The sequence below is a fragment of the Monosiga brevicollis genome, genomic scaffold (genome assembly GCF_000002865.3).
Source record: "Monosiga brevicollis MX1 MONBRscaffold_3 genomic scaffold, whole genome shotgun sequence".
NCBI lineage: Eukaryota > Choanoflagellata > Craspedida > Salpingoecidae > Monosiga > Monosiga brevicollis.
This window is the reverse complement of record NW_001865040.1, coordinates 210360-228697: the sequence shown is the minus strand read 5'-3', so window position 1 is coordinate 228697 and position 18338 is coordinate 210360. Positions and strand designations below refer to the sequence as shown.

At 53.8% G+C, this 18338-nt stretch overlaps 4 protein-coding genes across 4 annotated transcripts; 1 reads left to right on the top strand and 3 right to left on the bottom strand.

Moving 5' to 3' along the window:
• Positions 1-376: 376 nt before the first annotated feature.
• On the top strand, positions 377-1291 carry MONBRDRAFT_22695 (uncharacterized protein; the record flags this gene model as incomplete). Its single annotated transcript, XM_001743215.1, has 2 exons — positions 377-883; positions 986-1291. The coding sequence occupies 2 exons, from the start codon at positions 377-379 to the stop codon at positions 1289-1291; spliced, it is 813 nt and encodes a 270-aa protein (XP_001743267.1).
• A 676-nt stretch (positions 1292-1967) lies between these two features.
• On the bottom strand, positions 1968-4538 carry MONBRDRAFT_5556 (uncharacterized protein; the record flags this gene model as incomplete). The annotated part of the gene is made up of 6 exons (XM_001742894.1): positions 1968-2186; positions 2372-2516; positions 2634-2824; positions 2936-3085; positions 3161-3241; positions 3327-4538. 6 exons carry the CDS (start codon positions 4536-4538, stop codon positions 1968-1970), a joined length of 1998 nt encoding a protein of 665 aa, XP_001742946.1.
• Positions 4539-4654: 116 nt separating this feature from the next.
• Positions 4655-12716, bottom strand: MONBRDRAFT_22693 (uncharacterized protein; the record flags this gene model as incomplete). Its single annotated transcript, XM_001742893.1, has 27 exons — positions 4655-5140; positions 5277-5436; positions 5566-5754; positions 5843-6208; positions 6321-6503; positions 6608-6763; positions 6855-7046; positions 7141-7232; positions 7339-7463; positions 7625-7748; positions 7847-7952; positions 8113-8197; positions 8292-8386; positions 8448-8634; positions 8730-8953; positions 9037-9132; positions 9239-9447; positions 9576-9805; positions 9909-9982; positions 10087-10124; positions 10366-10406; positions 10538-10667; positions 10717-10789; positions 11502-11554; positions 11641-11713; positions 11821-12131; positions 12260-12716. Coding segments are annotated over 27 exons (4555 nt in total), but the record flags the coding sequence as incomplete, so codon positions are not given.
• A 3461-nt stretch (positions 12717-16177) lies between these two features.
• Positions 16178-17562, bottom strand: MONBRDRAFT_14695 (uncharacterized protein; the record flags this gene model as incomplete). The annotated part of the gene is made up of 3 exons (XM_001742892.1): positions 16178-16299; positions 16793-16892; positions 17392-17562. Coding segments are annotated over 3 exons (393 nt in total), but the record flags the coding sequence as incomplete, so codon positions are not given.
• Between the last annotated feature and the right edge of the window lie 776 nt (positions 17563-18338).

The following is an 18338-nucleotide window of genomic DNA, read 5'->3' as shown; positions in this document are numbered from 1 at the left end:
CACACCTAAACGCTTTGTTGTTTTGTTTGGTGATCCGCCCACTTTTTGGATCGAGCTTTGCTTGAAAGCAAAGAGGATGCGGAGCTGGGGGTGGCGGGGGACATTCCTTCGAGAAGGTGAAGAAACGGATAGTGGGTGGTTTTTGTATTGTTTCAACGTTAAAAACGGATCTTCTCGCACCAGAAAATCTGACGACCAGCTGTCAGTCAGTCACTTTTACCAAAAGTCGGTTGTTTTTTACCCTTGAATCCCATAAATAGTCAGCATGTCATCGTTTCTTCAAAATATAAAGTTCATCCCCTTGGATGTATAATGCTCGGCTTCCAGCGCGTTCTCCCTCTCTCTCTCACTTTTTTTTTTCCAGCGACTGGACAAGATGGCTGCGCTGCGCGCGTCATCTAGATGTGGGCGGCCATGGCCCGGGCTTGGCTCAAACTGGGCGCTGGTCCTGGTCTTGGGTATGGCTTGCTTCATCGGGGCTATGGGGGCGCTGGAGGGGGATGCTGCGATGCCGGGTCAGGCCACACTCGAGGCTTTGCGCGCTGCGGCCGCCGCTGATGAGCCCGCCCTCGCTGACAGCGAGGCAACGGGCGAGCGGCTCTATCAGGCCTTTGTCAAGCACTTTGTCGAAAAGCGGCGTCATCACATGGCTGCAGCGGAGCACATATTCGCCAAGCCCCTCTTTGAGCGTCGATTTGCCCTCACCAAGCCCTTGCTCGATGAGATCTTTCGCCAACTGCATGCCGCTCAGGGCCAGCTTGCCAGTAACATTGACGTGGCGCAACCAGAGCTTCCGGACGAGCCCGCGCAGCTGGAAGCGCTCATTCAAGTCTGGCAGAATGCAGCCTTCCTTGCCGATTTGGCGCTCCGCTTGCCCGATCAGGTAGACCCGGGACCATCCCCATTGGCCTTTCCTTCGCCCGTGACCTTGACTTGCTTCCCCCTTCACTTCCCCTTGGACCTGCCACGTCTGACTTGACCATAGGTACATGCGCTGGTGGACAAGTACCCCGTGCGTGTGGATCTCGTGCGCTGGGCTGTAACACGCATCTGCCTGCCCGCCCGAATCTACCAAGAACAACCATCGCACCGCCGCGCCCTCGAACTGCTGCTTCAAGAAATGCAGCTCACCGACGAACCAGACCCAAACTACGAGAATCCTTTCAGTGAGCTGAGTCTCATCCGTGGCCAAAGAGATCGCCTGCGCCAAGCACACTTGGAAAGCGTTGAAATCAAACGCGTGCTCCATCGCCAACTCGCCCGAGCCCCGCAGATCGTCACCGTGCCGTAGCCTTGCTCCCGTACTACTATGCCCCGCCTCGATCCCTTGACTGTCGCTGAGCGACAACCCCATCACCCGTCTTTGAAAGAGCCATCATGTACAAACATGATTTTGATAATAAAATGCTCTTTGAGTTGTTTTTGGACGATGAATGCTTCAGCTTGGCAGTGTCAAGCTCCTGGCATGCATGATCGCGCTGAGTTGACTGCGATAGGGCCAAAACAATTCAGCGACTATTATATAATATTTCATTTCCTTCTCTGCCTTGCCATCTGTGGGCTTCCCAATCGATCGCAAGGACGCAAACAAAGCACAAAGCGAGTGGGAATATGGGCATTTCCATTTAATGGGAATGGGAGGAACCTGCCATTGAGAAAGTGGTTCGAACATGCAAGCGTCGACAAAGCATTCAATTATGCCATTTCGAGTTTGACATTACAGGCACACGAAAATTCACAACAGCTGGTTGCCCTTGACGTCTTGACGTGTGTGTTATATCAATCAACAATCGTACAACGCCAAAGCTCGCCAAGACGCAGCCCATGAGAACACAGACACACAATTCCACAACTCTGACAACTCAGTACAACATGACCGATCGTGCACACGTTCACAATCTCTCACAGAGTGACGCAACCCAGTCGGCTCCGGGGGTGGTTCAAAATATACCTTATCGCGCATCTACTCATAGCGTGGTCACGCGATCTTGGCTCTGGCTTGCCGACGTGCGGCTAAAGTCGCCAACACGCTCCGCTTCGTCCGAGTGTTGCTCCGAGGCAAACTGCAAAAAGACCTGTTCCAGACTCGTCTCGGAGATTGAATAATCCTCGATATCAAACTGTTGGCGCGCATGCTCCAATTTGCGGAACATCTCAGACCAGGTGTTCTCGGCCAACACGGCAATCTGTACCAAGCATCAGAGCAAGACAAGTGGAAGAGAGACAGAGAGTAGCTCATAAGTGTAACAACCAAAAACATCAGAAGCAATCACCGACGCTGTCGCGACCTCGCTCAACTGATGATAATAGGACCAGCTACACTTCATAGGACCAGCTACACTTCATAGCTTCACACCATGCAAATACTCACGTCAAATTGTACGTAGCCATTGTGTTCCTCGTACAGGTTAGCGCCTCCAAAGTTGGCCTCCACAAACCGTTTGATGCCAGCTGTGTCACCCACCTGGCCATTGTTTGGGCGCATCTTGATGGCCAGACGGTAGCCCTTGCCAAACCTGTTGTCGCGGGTGTACCACAAGGAACCACTCGTGAGGCTCCAATCACTCGTAAAACCAATTGGCCTGAACAGCATCTGCGGAAGAACACGATGCCAGCTATCCCACACTCCTTACTTGTTGCGCAAGTGGCCAGGGCTCCCCATGCAACGGAAGCGGCCATTGACCATGATAGCTAGACGACTGCACAAGGCCTCGCACTCCTCCATGCTGTGACTGGTCAGCACGACTGATTGGCCGTTGGCCTTGACACCGTCCAGTACACGCCACAGGAAACGTCGCGAAGCTGGGTCCACGCCGGTTGAGGGCTAGTGTGGCCGAAATCCATGAGAAACAAGCCACCCCGAGATCAAACAACAGCCATGAGCCAACACACAGGAGGGGTGCAGAAATAAAGTAACAAGCCTATTCGCTCGCACCTCGTCCAGGAACACGATGGCAGGATTGCCAATGATGGCAATGGCCGTAGAAAGCTTGCGCTTGTTGCCGCCAGAATAAGTACCAGCCGGCTTGTCCGCATACATACTGAGATCCAGCTTTTGGATCAGCTCCGACACGAGCGGGCCAACCTATAGCATGGAAGCGGCTCGCGTGAGCGGACCCACCCACAGCAGATCTGCCTCGACCACAGCCAGTGTTCGCACCTCTTCCTCAGGCACGCCGCGCAGGCGGGCATACATCACCAAGTGTTCGCGGGCCGTGAGCAGCCCAATCAAGGCGTCATACTGCATGCACGAAGAACGAATATGAGAAGATACAAGCCTGCCTGGGCAACGCCTCTTCGTCTCGACCCCTGAATCGCATACGCACCTGAGGACAATAGCCAATAAATTGACGTGCTTGGCGCAGATGAGTCGCCAGGTTGTACTTGGCCGCGACAATCGAGCCCTCGGTGGGGTGCTCATCGCCCGTCAGCATGCGGAACGTGGTGGTTTTGCCAGCGCCGTTTACTCCAAGCAGGCCAAAGCACTCGCCAGCCGGGATGCCAAACGTTAAACCATCGACCGCCGTGAAGCGCTCCTTAGAGGATCGACCTTGCCCACTCTTGTTGTACACGCGCACCAAGTCGCGCACAACCAATTGATCGTCGTTAGCCTGTCCCGCCAGCACGCGCTGGCGCTCCTTGGCCACGTCCGAGTCCTCTTCACGCTTGGGGGTGTTAAATGCCCGAGGGTCGAAGCTGGGGAGGATGTCATGCTCCAAGAGCATCAGCAGCGCAAACCACACTGGCCCAGCAATAGCCAAGTACAAAAGTGGGGCGCCAATACCGGGAATCTCCATCGATGTATAGTCGGTGGCCTCAAAGCATGCCAGGTCGCCAGGTCCTGCGGTCGCACACCGTTCTTCATACAGGTAGTTGGTGTACATATCGAAGAGAGCTTGACCGACGGCAAAGTTGGGCACAAGGTAGAAGACGTAGCGTAACGTTTCGCTGGTATCGGGATCACTGAGCAACAGGCTGATGAACACACCCAGTAGCATGGCTATGCCACCAATGATCAGAAAGATGGATGTCATGGCATAGCCACCAGCCGGAGTGCTAAAGAATCGGCTCACAATGTAGATGAGAGGGATGCCGGCCCAGCCCATGAGCATGAAGAGCAGGAAGACGAGGCCTAGTCGATTGTCATCCGTGTATGCGTGGACGTTGAAGGCAGCGAAAATGATCAGGACGCCAATTGTTGGGAAAAGCAGAGTAAACAAGTCCCAGGTGTAGTTGGCCAGCCAGAAAACGGTCACGTTGACGCCCGAAACAAACTGAATGTGCTTGGCCTTGTTGGCGCGCTCGGCGATAATGAAAAGCATCCAAGACGCCATCAAAAAGCCCGTAGCAAAGACAAGGTTGATGGCCACCTGAAATCCTGTAGCATCTGTCTCAATCTCGTCCGCAGCATCTGCGGAGGACAGTGGGGCTGGCTTGTTGTACGTGTAGATCCGCGCGCTGCTATCACCCGTCGCTTGTCGAATGGCGGCGTTGGAAATGAGGTTGAGCGTCTGCGGTGCGCCGTGCAGAGCCTGCATGGAGAACCACCCAAATGCGCGCAGCGAACCCGTGTCCGAGCGACTCGCTGCTTCAAATGAGATTGATAGCGGCGTCGTGCCTGCACCGCTCATGTCAATCTCGACATCGGCCACACTTGAGGCCGGGGTCCACACGCAAGCCGTCTTGACCGCATCGCCATTGCACACGGGAACGCTCATGTCAGTCGTCGCATCGCCGTACACAAACTCGACCGTTGTGCCGTCTGCAATCAGAGAGGAGATGCCCAGGTCGGTGGCAAACACAAACTGAATGGTCGTGCCCGAGGTCCACTGTACAGTAGAACCCACAAAGTTGTTACCGTCCCACCACTGCAGCGCCGATCCGACGGCTGCGAGTATGAGCGGACCGGCCTGCACGTGCACGGCAGCAATGTTCTCTTGGAAAAAGTCGTCCCGGTTGTAGTTGCGGGCAGCCTCGAGCAAGATATCCGACATGTTTCCAGCTGTCTCATCCATCAGGGAGAACTGCGCAAAGCGAGCATCCGAGGTCAAACCGGGAAACTGGCTTGTAAAGGCCGACATGCCAGGCGTCGTCTGCGAAGCCAGCTCAGCCAAGGCTGCTTCGCCCTCGGGATTAATGTCTGCACAGCCGGGGCAAAAACGGGTACGCGATATCAAATGGTGACAGTGAAACAGGAGCGTGCACAAATGGCAAAGACAACAAAGGCATCGGCACGGCCAGTGGGTGGAGGCACCCAACATGCAGATGTTACTTACAAGACCAGTAATTGCCTGCCGTGTCCTGGGCCGAGTAACGCAGCGTCGTGTCACCATAACCATCAAAGGCAAAGAGCAGTTCTGGCTCCTCCAAACTGTCAGTCGCCCCCCATGTAACAACGGCAAGGGCAATAAAAGTAAACGTCAAGGGCAGAAGGATCTAGCAGACAAAATGACAAGCAAATGGTGCAAATGAGCCGTTGCACAAAGCATGGAACATCAAGAGGGGGAGGGTAGGAAAGAGAATCCAAAGCGGAGCGGGCGAATGGATGGGAAGCGTAGAACCCACCTGGGTGATAATGGCATTCTTATTGCGAAGTGAATAGACAAAGCGTTTTGTAAGCATGGCCCGAAATTGATGCAGGCGTAGCGCCATGCCCGTCTCCACACGAGATTGACGCGTCTCCGGCATGATGAGCGCGGAATGCTCGGCCTCTTTTTGCTCACTCTCAGATTGCAAGTGCCGACCCTCTGCCACCTGAGACAAAAGCGGCAGCAGGCATAAGTGGTGGCATGGCCGTGTGTCATCCATCACATATAGCCATGGGCTAGTCGCGCGATCGCACCTTCAAGAAGACTTCCTCCATAGTAGTCACACCCATACCAAAGCTAGCAATGTCCAGCTTGCGCTGCGCAGTTTCAAGTTCGGCGAACATGTCGGGGAATCTGGAGGAAGCACTCTTGGGTACCACCACCGTCAACTCACTGCCCACGTTGCTGGTCATCTGAGCTTCGGGGGCATAACGCTGCACCAGATTCAGCAGTCCCACGACATCGCAGTTGCTACCCTTGACCACAGTCATGTGGTAGCCAACACCAAAAGTATTCTTCAAAAACATTGAGCTGCCGACAGTGCGTAGCTCGCCGTCGGCAAGAATGGCAATGCGATCGCCAAGAATATCAGCCTCCTCCATGAAGTGGGTCGTTAGGATCTGGAGACATCGCATGAAAGCAAGGAAACAAAAGTGGTTAGACGGAAGCGCCGACGTTCAGCACAATGGATGAAACAAGAGGGCTACGAATTTGATGGCAAGAGAAACGTACAATTGTACGATCCTGTTTGTGCTTCAGAAGCATGTCCCAGGTGTGACGGCGCTTGAAGGGATCCATGCCGGATGTTGGTTCATCGAGGGCCACAAAGGTACTGCCACCACAGAGTGCTAAAGCGCAAGAAACGGCGCGGCGCTGTCCTCCCGAGAGCGAGTTGACGCGGGCGTCGGCTTTGTTCTGCAAAGGAAAAAGTATGTTGAGCAAGGGGGGCAAGCAGTCCAAACAAGCACTTCACCGCTGGGCAGGATTGCCAGCGCATGCTGAGATGCATTCAAACACACCTCAAGGTCAATGTCCTTGATGTAAACGGGAACTTCCGCCTCGGCTTCGGCCACGGAGAGACCCTTCAGGCGGCTATAAAACACAATGTGCTCAGACACGGTCAAGGTAGGGAAGAGCGTGTCGAATTGAGGGCAAATGCCCAAAGAATCGCGAACCTGAAAATGAGCACGCGCATGTTCAACCAGTGAGAGAAAGTAGTAAGAAACCGATGTCGGGGCAATTCTCGCAGTCAAACAACCCACGTACGCCATCAATATCGTCGTTGATGTTGTGGCCGTTCACCTTGGCCGTGCCAGCAGTGGGTGGATACATGCCAACCAGCATGGAGATGGTCGTTGTTTTGCCAGCACCGTTGTGCCCCAACAAGGCCGTGATCTGGTCCCGGTACATGTTTAGGTCGAGGTGCTCCAACGCCACCTTTGCGCCACCCGTTTGTGGCTGTAGAAGTTCCGTGGGTGCGTGTGTGTCGGCGAGGCAAAGACAATGAGGACCCGCATGGAGAAAGTTTTGAATGGCATGCATCAACACTTACGTAAAAAACTTTGCGCAGACCCTCGATCTGAATGCCTACAGCGTTGTTGCCGGCAAAATCCTCGACAAACTCACTTCGCGGACCGGTGCCATCTGTCAAGTCCGCAAATGTTGGCCGGCGCGTGAATACGACTTTACCGGAGTGTTGCCAGCAACACTCAAGCGTGCCGTCAAAACAGAGATTTGGTAGAGAACATACGGGGTACGGTGGGGGCATTGGATGGTGTCTCCTCGTCGGCTTTGCCGGTCCAGTACTTGGGATCGGCAAAGAAATACCAAGGCCTAGGCACGCCATATTCACCGGGGAAAACATTCTCCATGTACCTGCCATCAAACAAGTCAAGAGAGTGCAAAACATGTGAACAGATGAGCCATCAACAAGGGGTAAGTCTGAAAAAAAACAACAGTCGTCAACAGACAAATCGAGTTAAAGCAGTACCCTGAAGAAACAACTCAAAAAGCGGAAGCCATTCTCTCAATCGTACCAAGTAACAAGCAAATAAATAAGAGAATCCAAGAAGAGCATGCCGTAAACGGCCGCCATGGAAAACTTGGCGCTGTCACCGTCATAAGGTGACTTGTTGACGGTACTGCTCGTCAGGCCTTGTCCTACACAGGCATGAAGATGCATTACGGCAGCTGTGCTATCCATGTGCCAGCTGCCACGCAGACAGGGCAAAGCGAAGTAGACTTGTCAGCAGACGTACCAGAGGCTTCCCAACGGGACAAGATATCCATGCCAATGGAAACGCAGGTTGGACCAAGTAAGCAGGCACCGGCCTTATCTGATTGCGGCATCTCGTCGAGGCCCTCCTACACAAAAATGGAAGGCGATCAGGCCCGAGTGAGCCGGATCAGGTTGGTTGGCAACCAGGTAAGACGAGGAAAAAACTGGACGACGGTGATCCTTCTATTGCCGCGTCTACACAACTCAGCGGGAGCTATCTAGAGGCAGAACTCCGGGAGCACATACGCTAATAAAGAGGTAGGGCATGTAGAAGAGGAAGAAGAGGATGGCACCGGCAGCTGAAGCCACATTGCTCTTTGAAAAGAAAGTGCTAGTGCAAAGAAAAGAAAAAAAAAGAAAAGGAGTGAGATTCGGGTCTGTGCTTTACACTGCCGCAAACGAGTAATGAAAAGAAAAAAAAATACCTGAACATGAAGCAGAGGCAGATGGTGTTGACGGCAAAGAGCAAAAAGAGGAGAAACACGGGTCCTCCGTCGGAATAGCGCGCAAACTCGGCGCCCTGTGGAAAGAAATACCGGTATCGGTGTCAAAAAGAAAATGAGCAAAACGCAGGGACGAACCATGGCCGTGGCACTGCGTGAGCAGTCACCAACCGCAAAGATGATCATGATAATGACTACGGAGATGAATAGAAAGAGGAAGCACTTGGTGAACCACGCCAGCCAATGCACCCAAGTAGAAAGACCCATCATCTTCATCATTTCCTTAAGGCGCTGCTCCTTTTCAAACACGAGTTCGCGTGTGATGCTGTATCGAGCGATGAGCACACAAAGGTCTCCGTGAGCGTGCTTAGCGCACACAGACATGCACATACAAAGGGGGGGCGATGGGGAAAGCCGTACGAGCTGGCCGAATAGATAAAGGCAAAGATAAGAATGAGGGGCAGAGTACTCCGAATGACGTAAATAAAGTTGTCGTCAGAGTAGGAGGGCCAAGGCATTGGCTTGAGATGGTATGAGACGGGGGGTACGTCTGAACCGGACACCTCCATGAGGATGAGCGAATCAAAAAGTGCTTGCATGACGGTAAAACCAGAATCGTAATAGGCTGAATTCATATCCGGGCCCTGCAGACGTGCCAAACAGGCAGGGGATCAGGGAAAAAGTAACGTATCAAGCAGGAGGTAAAATTGAGTGACGAAGCACAAACCAGAGTAATCCACTGAGGAAAAAGGTCGCTTGTCTGGAAGCCATCCTCGTCTTCGTCGACCAAGGTGTCGCGAGTCATGCGCAGCTCGTAGTGCACCTAAGGTGAGTGAGATGCGCACAAGGGCGCATGTATAAACATGTGAGACTAAGAGGGGCGTGTTTCGCGTTCCCCGCGGCAGAAATGGGTGTATGGGCATACACACCTTGTTGGTACTCAAGTCGAGGCCGGGCTCGCCCTTTGCACCATCGTCGTCCAAGTAAAAGGCGACGCCAAAGTAGAAGTCTCCTTCCGTGAAGCTGTCATTGCCCGTGGCGGCAGTGGTAAACCCCTCATCTTCAAAGGGCACCAGGATACACGAGCGGTTGTAGTAGGTGCCAAGAGCGGTCTGGAAAGTGCTCATGAAGTTGGCCACTGTAAGGAGGGGTTGCAAAGCGTGGTTGCCAAGCCCGGTTGGCCACAGAAGGGAATGAGTAAGCAACCGCAAGCGGCAAAGAGGACCATGACTCAATGGCATGTTGGAGCCGGGCATTTGGGCGCACCCTCGGGGATATTGGGAGTGTAGCCGACTTTGGTCAGCAGAGGCTCGTCGGCGCTGGCGCTGTCTGGGTTGATCAAGAATTGAGGCTGAAAGTAAAAGGCTGAGTTACAGCCGAATTCCGACTGCAAGTTTCCCAATCCTCCGTTGTTTAGTGGCGTGATGGAATCGAGGGGCGAGACGGGCATGCTACAAAACACCGTGTCTGGCGGATTGTCTTGGCTCAGCAGTGTTCTATAAATACGTCGCAGGGCGTGAGTGTTGTTGGTGGCCAAGGGTTTGGACTTGATCATGCGGAATGTGGGTGGCGGGCGGCCACAAGCCCGACACAACGAACCGGAGGGACCAGAGGACCAGGAAGAGAAACGTGGGCACAAAAATTTCAAAAAAGGTGCCGACTGGGCGGCGAACCTATACGCATCGTTAATGTCAGAAGTTGAGATGCATGAGAAGGAGCAGCAGAGCATGCCTGGCGCAAGAGGCTGGTACATGCGGGGGGCGGATGCTTGATGTACCTGAAGCTTGTAGTTTTTCCATAGCAGTAGCTTGAAGGCTGTGCCCGTGGAAGCGCGAACCATGGCGGTTCGGTCACTGGCAGCTCACTGCCAACAGGCTTGATTAAGATCACAAAAGGTAAGAATGGTGAGAAAGCAACGGCAGCTGTGAGGTGTTGAGCTTGAGATGGAGCTCAAGAAAAATGAGACAAGGCTCATGTGGGCCTTGAAACCTTTCCAGTGCGGTCTGAAAAACGCAGAGTGGGCGCCAATGTGGGTAAGAACTCAGTCACCCCTTACCTAGTGGCTTCAGAAGGGGAATGGGGGGTGGGGGGCGTAGCCTGCCGGGTCATCACAAGGAGGCAGGCAGCCGCGCCGCGTGAGCTGTCCACATACACACGCACACACACCAATGTCACACTGAGTGCGAGAAAGGGGCGGAGCCGAGAGTGGGGGGCGGCTCATCGCACACCAGAGATCCAGTGACAAGAAAGAAATGGCACACACACACACACACACACACACACACACACACACATGTGCATGAGGATATGGAACAACAACCGACGAATAGATGGATGCGTGTGCTGTTTTCGGTTGTTCTGCCCGCCCACAATCGTCGGGGCCATCACGACACATGCACACACACACCTCTCACTCTCTCTCTCTCTCTCTCGAAACCAATTCTCTCTCTCTCTCTCTCTCTCTCTCTCTCTCTCACACACTCACACACACAGAGCCAAGAGCGCCGAGCATGCAGACATACTTTTGTGCTGCTGAAAAGGGCAGCGAGTCAGATGCAGACCACTGATTGAATCAGCCGGCCTGCACTGCCAAAAGAAATTGTTGCACCCCTCCCCAGCAACGAGACTTTAGCGAAAGTCAGAGAAAACCGTAGAGGGAGAGACAGGAACTGAGAGAAAAGCAGAGATGGGGACAGGAACGAGACGACGAGACGGGTAGATTCAAACACTAAAGCAGAGAGACTATCAAACGCATAGTCAAAGACAGAGATATGAGACTGTGGTCAGGTGACATTGTGAAGGAGGCGCACAGACATTACGTATCAATACTGCACTCATCGCTTTATAAGGTTATTACTATCCATGATACATCTGCAACAAGTTACTTTATAGCTTCATCAAGTACACTGACAAGGGGAATGTGTCCCATGCTCAATGATCCAGCTGGTCCTGCTTCAAGAGGGGACAGTTGGCAGCACATCAGCACACGGGAGGTTTGGCTACATGTGTTCCTCTTGGTGATACGTATGCCATGGCAGGCGGCGGCTCAAACATGTAACAAAATGTCAGATATTATTGGCGAAGTCAGTGAACGATGAATTATGTAATATGGTCACTACGTTCGTATACTCAATTCTGGGCGCCGCCAAGGACGCAGCCGCGCCGAGTCATGACTCGATGCCCTTAGTCCACCTGGTAGATGCTGAAGAGGCCTTGCGACTTGTAGGGATAGGGCAACACGCCGCCTGGCAACACGTGCATGCGGTCAAAGTTGAGTCAAACCACCATGCAAACTTAGCGCCACGCGCAGCGCAGATCAGCCTCCACCTACCGGGATTGGTGTGCACGACCACGCCCAAGCTGACCAGGGTCTTGTAGATGGTATCAATCGACTCGGGATACGCCTACACCAACACACCCATGGACATGAGGCACAAGTTTAAGAGTTGAACCGAAACTGACACACAACGCGCGTCAATCAGAACCAAGGCAACCATGCGACAAAACGAACGTGCATGCAGCCCTCGCTGTTGGGCATTGGCTCCCCGGGACTCCAGTTGGGCCATTCGCCCGTGTGCAAAAGCAAGCCATCTCGAATGTTGGGCACGAGCCAGGCCGCATTGCCCTCTAGCCCTTGCACGGCCCGGTTGATGGGATAGGGTCCATAGGACTTGGGATCTGGTTCCGGGCTGTTCAGGTCGGCCATGATCAAGCCCGTGACCGTATTGCCGTTGGACGTGAACATGTTTAGCCCTGGATTGTCGTTGTGGAAGTTGGGCCAGTCATCATCACACTGGCAGCTGTTGTAGCCATGCGCCCGCACTAGCACCCAGGACCCGACGCACACGGAGAACGATCGCGTTTGCACGAGGCGAATGAGCAAGCGATACAATTTACTCGTAGCAGCCAAACCGTGCTTGAATTGACTCGCGACCATCCAAGGCACAGACCTTGAAAGCGGTAAAGAACGGTCCCATTGGCGGCTTGCAGCTCAGCCGTGGTCTCCAGGCTGCGGTTGCGGTGCACGGGCACCAGAATCTTGTACGCGTAACCACGAGCCGACGCAGGACGGCCGTCATCCACATAGCGATCCCAGCTGAGCTGTGTCAGCACCGTGGCCAAAGTCGTGGCATCAGCCACGCCCGTCGCGCTCAAGCCCCAAGCCTGTTGCAGCGCAACCACCGCTGCCTGTGTTGCATTGTCAAACACAGCCGACGCGTTTCGCAACACGATGCTCTGGTTGTTGTTGCGGATCAGGTTCTGCAAGATAAACACATCTTGACCCGCGTCACCCAAAGCCAACACCCGATCGAATGGCGGTGGAAAACTCGTTTGGGCCTCCACCACCGTCCCCACCAAAGCCCACACCCCCACGACCACACCAAACAGGCCCCAGCACCTCGCCATCTTCAGACAACAACAGGAAAAAAATGGAGAAGAAAAAAAAGAGACAACACACACACACACACACAATTTTTTTTTGAGAGAGAGATTTTGTCGTTGCTCCATTCATTCATAAATTCAGATCGATTGGGTCGACTTTTGTTCCGACTATAGGAGCCCCGCCCCGCTACTCCAGTGTTAAAAGGGAGACAGCGGCTACTTCATACTCATAGAATCACCACTCTTTTGCAAGCACACAAGGGTCAGCACTCAATCAATGAGCGCGATATCATGGTGGTGGGCAAGACGATCAATGAGCTTGCTTTGAGCCTCAAACTCGCGCGAAACGATCCGCAATGTCTTGCGTAGCTGCTTCAGGTCGTCAGTCAAGCGTGTGTTTTCCTTTCGCAACAGCATCAACTCAGACACGTCAGTATCCTCGTCATACTGTTTGAAAGGTCAGCCAACAGACAAAACAAATGAGAACGGCGCACCACGTTCGCATACCCAGCAAGGCGCTGCAGTGCAACCACGTCCTACCCGCTCGAAATCAAACTCGCTGTCGATCAACGCCGACACCACCTTTCGCCAAGGTTGACGGGCTGCCAGGTCAAATACGTATTCCTGTCCCAAATCCGATCAGGGCGTAAGCTGGCGCCCGGCATACAACACCACTTCTATCGGTCTCAACCAACCATCTCCACAATGAGCACTGACCTTGACAAAGAAGCGCTCAGGATTGGTGCGGAGAAAGGGCAAAGTCGCCGTCAACCAGCTACCAAACTCTTGCAACGGCAAAAGCTCTTTCACGCGCGCCTTGCGCCGTGCAAACTTGGCATGCTCCAGAATGCGTTGAATATCGCCGACCGCCAGACCAATCTGCCACAGAACAAGTGAATGACACACCTCCTTGCAAAGATCCAGCGAGAGCCAATCAAGTGTCGTACCAGCAGATTCATCAGCAGAATAGGCATCAAGAGCACAAACACGGCAAACATGAAGAAGGGCAGCGTCGGAAACCGATGCACCGTATCAACAAAATAATCCGAATACTCTGCAACAAGAAAGAAAGGTAGAAAATTAAAAACAAAAAAAAGGGAGGCCGAGATGACTGCGTTAGTCTCTTGACATTATGGTCGCCATGAACAAAGCATGCTCGAGGCGCAGACAGACGTGCGCACCAAATTCACCCGTCATCATGACAAAGGTCTTCATCAACGAGCGATCGGCATTGGAAAAGTAGTAAGTGTTGTTGAGCAGAATGTGGAAGCTCAAGCTAAAGCCCGCCAAGAAAAGGAGCGAGACAATCAAGACCTATACGACAGAGAAAGAATGGATGAGTCGAAATTCCGCCTGTCTCCAAATCATAACCATGCGGCCTGCAAAAAAAACCAGTGCACACGCCGCCACACACACACACACACACACACACACACACACCTTGATCACGGTCTTGAGCGTTTCCTCAAACATGAGGACGTAGATGCCAAACACATCAAGCTTTCGTACAAAGAGCAACACGTTGATCCACGACAAAAAGACAGCCACGGCCCCCACGCTCCACTGTGTTACGGATTGATCATAATCCAGCCAAAATGGCACGATAAAGGCCACCGAGCACGAGAACACGGCCCACTCGACAACATTCAAGGGATCGGTAAAGTAGCGAAGCTTCTCAAAGCTGAGCTGCAGGCATTCGGCGAGAAGACGAATCCCAGAGAGCACCATAATCATGGCCGATGCAAAGTACTGGCTAGTTCTCAGGTCTGGCTTACTATCCAAAGCCACGGGCACGCGGCACACAAAGTAGGTCAAGAAGACCAAAAACGTGACATAGAGGGCCAGGTTGACAAACATGCTGAGCGCGCCAAACTTCTTCTGCTTGTGAAACAACAGCGCCTCGACCACGGGATGCGCCAGCAGCTCTGCGCGGTTGTGATGCACCATCAGCATCAAGGGATGGTCCTCCACGTGCGAGATGTTACCCTTGGGAGCCTCATCAATGAACCGCCAAATGTACTTTTCGCAGTTGGGTCGATCTGGCACTGACTCCCGGCATCGCTACACAAGCAAGCATGCAGCGAGTCGTAGATCACGAATCCATGAGCCCAGGCTTGCAAGACAAACCTTTGAACACCGCATGCCTTCGTGATCATGCCTTCCTCTGCCCTGCTCCCACTCCCAATCTGTAGCCACGTACTTTGAGTACAGCGAGAGCCGCTTCGGGCAAGAAGCGGATCATGCGTTTCATAGGAGTCGTGCGAGTGGTTAAGGACGTTGAACGCGACCCGCCCAGGTCCTTGGAATCTTGTCCATGGGTCATGGCCTCCATCCAGCGGTTGTGGCCAATAAACTTGAGCGCTGCATCCAACTGACCTGCCATGACAGCAGCTTCCTATCTCTCCAAAAAAAGTTGGAGACGGCACAACAAGGCCGTGAGTACGTTGGATGACAGTCACCCAAGCCTCACTTGAAACAGGGTTTACTTTGACACAAAATTGGGCCAAGATCAAAAGCGTACCAGGGCGTTCATGCCCGCCGCATTGCGAATGCGCAGCGAGGCGTTGCCGTCAATCAGCCGCTCAACGACGTCAACGTGGCCCTGCTCTGCGGCCAAGTGCAGAGGCGTGACCTAAAGCACCCACGTTCAGGCCTGTGCATGAGCCCCGTGCACGTGATTTCGGCTAGCAATTACAACCGAAGCGCCTGACGCACGTTATTGATGTCGGCGGCATTGATAGGTGCATTGTTTGCCAGCAGCACATCGACGACATCCAGGTGACCAAACTTGGCCGCCGAGTCCAGTGCAGTCCATCGCTTGCTATTCCTGCGCTCGCCATCCAGCAGTCAGAACACATGAGATGCAGACAAGGAAAAAGGACTGGACCCACAGCCGACACGTACCGTGATTCCACAGAGGCCCCTTCATCCAGAAGCATCTTGACAAAGGAGGCGTGCCCATAGCTGGCCGCAATGTGCAAAGCCGTCTCGCGATTACAGTCCGCATCCTCAATGAGGGACAGCTGCGCATTCCGGCGCAATAGCTTTTGGCCCAGGCGTGCATGGCCGGCCTTGGCGGCGAAATGCAATGGTGTTTGCTCATCATCATTTTGAGCTTGCATCAGCCGGACGACCGTAGCTTCGTCCACCTGGCACAATTGTTCGAATATACCAATGTGACCGGCGCTGGCCGCCACGTGCATGCAAGTATCCAAATGCCTAAAACATGTGATCGAGGCACGGTCAGGGTGGTTGGTTTGATCAGCACCAGGACAAAGGTTCTCGCAGAGGCAGCTGTTGCGTCTCCACTGGACAAGTTGAAGTTGACACGCACCGATCGGGTTGCTCAAGGACAGAAAAAAGGGTGTGAATTTGGATGTACTGCAGAAACTCGGCCACGACCTTGTCGTGGTGGCCCTCCACCGCCCAGTGAATCGCGGTTTTACTGCACGCGTCACGCCATCAAGTAAGCACCTTGATCATATTCAAGCTTTGAGATGCCAAAAGCAGCGTGGCATGTCAGCGCTGCGAGACACATACGCAAGCTTATCAGTGACTGTCAGATCGGCTCCGTTCTGCAAAAGAAGCTTGACAGCCTCCAGTTGGCCTTTCCAAGCAGCAATCATGAGGGGCGTAAACCTAAAAGCCCCCACAGGCGCGTGCGAGCCGCCGATGGAGAAGGGTGAGGGGTGGTCGGTGACGGTACCAATTGGCTTTCCAGCAGCACCAGGGTGGATTCAAACCAAAGCCTACCCGTCGTTATCGGTGCAGTTGATTTCACCCTTGCTGTCAAGGATCAGCCGCAGCACCGCTGTGTTGTTGTGCATGGCAGCCACGTGAGCTGCTGTGAGTCCTTCTGAATCAGTTGTTGGCAGTCGAGCGCCGTAGGCCAAGAGGCGTTGGAAGATATCCGCGCCCTTGCTTCCTGCAGCTGCTGCCTGCCAATGCGAACCAAAACCAAATTCCACAACGCATCGGTGATGTGATGATGAGCGTCCATATCCAAGACGTGGAGACGGGTGGCTGGATTGCATCGTTGGATGGCCGCAAGCATGCCGTTGCGCTCGTGGGCTGGCGCGGATACGTGGAGAGGCCAGAACCCCTTACCACGTGCAAGGGCGTGCGCCCGCGAGCATCGACCAAGTGGATGATGCTTTCATCGGCCTTGATCAGCAGTGACACGAGATGTGGATGGCCGTTCTCCACTGCCAAATGCAATGCCGTATTGCCTACATAGCCACGGAAGAACCTGCTGGTCAGGATGACGCAGGGGCAGTATGGGAACATGGGGAGCTACACTGCCATCTGCGCCCGGATCGGACCAGAGGTGTCTTTGTCACGCAGCATCATCGAGACAGCCTCTTGTCCGCGATGCAAAAGGAGCGACACCACTTTGCTGTGGCCCTCCATGGCTGCCATGTGCAGCCTAGAACAATAGTGAGTGGGGAGAAGTCAGTCTAATGTCGAAGCTCGAGGCAGAAACGCCCGAGTTGAAAGGTAAAAATGAAAACGTACGGTGTGCCTTGCTCATTATCAAGGGCACGAATGTTGGCACCAGCATCCAGCATCACTGCCACCATCTAACAACCCCACACGTCGTCGGCACGGCATGCAGTGCAGGTGGGTGTGTGAGAGTTGCCCCCTTGAGTGTGCGTGCTCAAGGGGTGCCCATGAGTGGACTGGTCTTGACGAAGCACACCTTGCGGTGCCCGTACATGCACGCCTTGTGCAATGGAGTCACGTCTTGTTTATCGGAGGCATTGACGTTGGCGTTGCGTTGGAGCAGCAGCTTGACGCAATTGATGGTTCGGGAGCGTCGGCAGGCATAGTGGAGTGGGCTTTGGCTGTAATCATCGCCAACGTTGACCAGTTTTGGATCAGCCAGAGCATCGATCAGCGTGCTGAGCGCCTCGCGCGCGCCAGCCTTGGCTGCTAGATGCAGCGGGGTGATGCTTTCCTCGCCAAAAGCACAGGGGTCTATGAAATCATCATCAGCGAGGCCAGGTTGAACTGGGCGTGCAACTCGTGTCAAAGCAAAACCAGTTCAGTCTTAAGCAATGGGCCCCAACTGACCAGCCCCGTGCTCGGTGAGATTGGCAACGATGCCCTTCTTGCCAGCCCGAGCAGCATAATGAAGGGCTGTGAGGAGCTGATCGTCCTTGAGGTTGATAAAGTCTGGGTGGGCGCGTTTCTGCAGCAAACGCTGGATGCGGCCTTGGTCCTCCTGGCGCACGGCCTGGATAAGGGCCAGGGCTAGCTCCTGCAAATCATTGAGATCAGCAGTCTCGTCATCTTCATCATCCGTGGTTCCGATCGGAAGAGCAGTCACGGTATCGCTACGTAAATCGCGAACTACTCAGCAAGTGCAAGTCAGGATGAGTTGTCGATTGAAACCGGACAAAGAAAAAACACGAGCACGGGCAAGTCAAACGAAGGATTAAGAAGATGTCAGAAGCTATCCGCACCATCTCGTCCAAAGACCAAACGCCCATCGGGCCCAGTCACTTCGTTCAAGTGCAGTACCGCGGGCTGCGCATCAAATCAGCGAGGCGTCAAATGAAACGCAAGTCGGGAAAAGAGGAGGGGCGGGGGGGGGGGGGGGGGGGGGGGGGGGGGGTTTTAAAAAAAAAAAAAACCCTTTTTGGG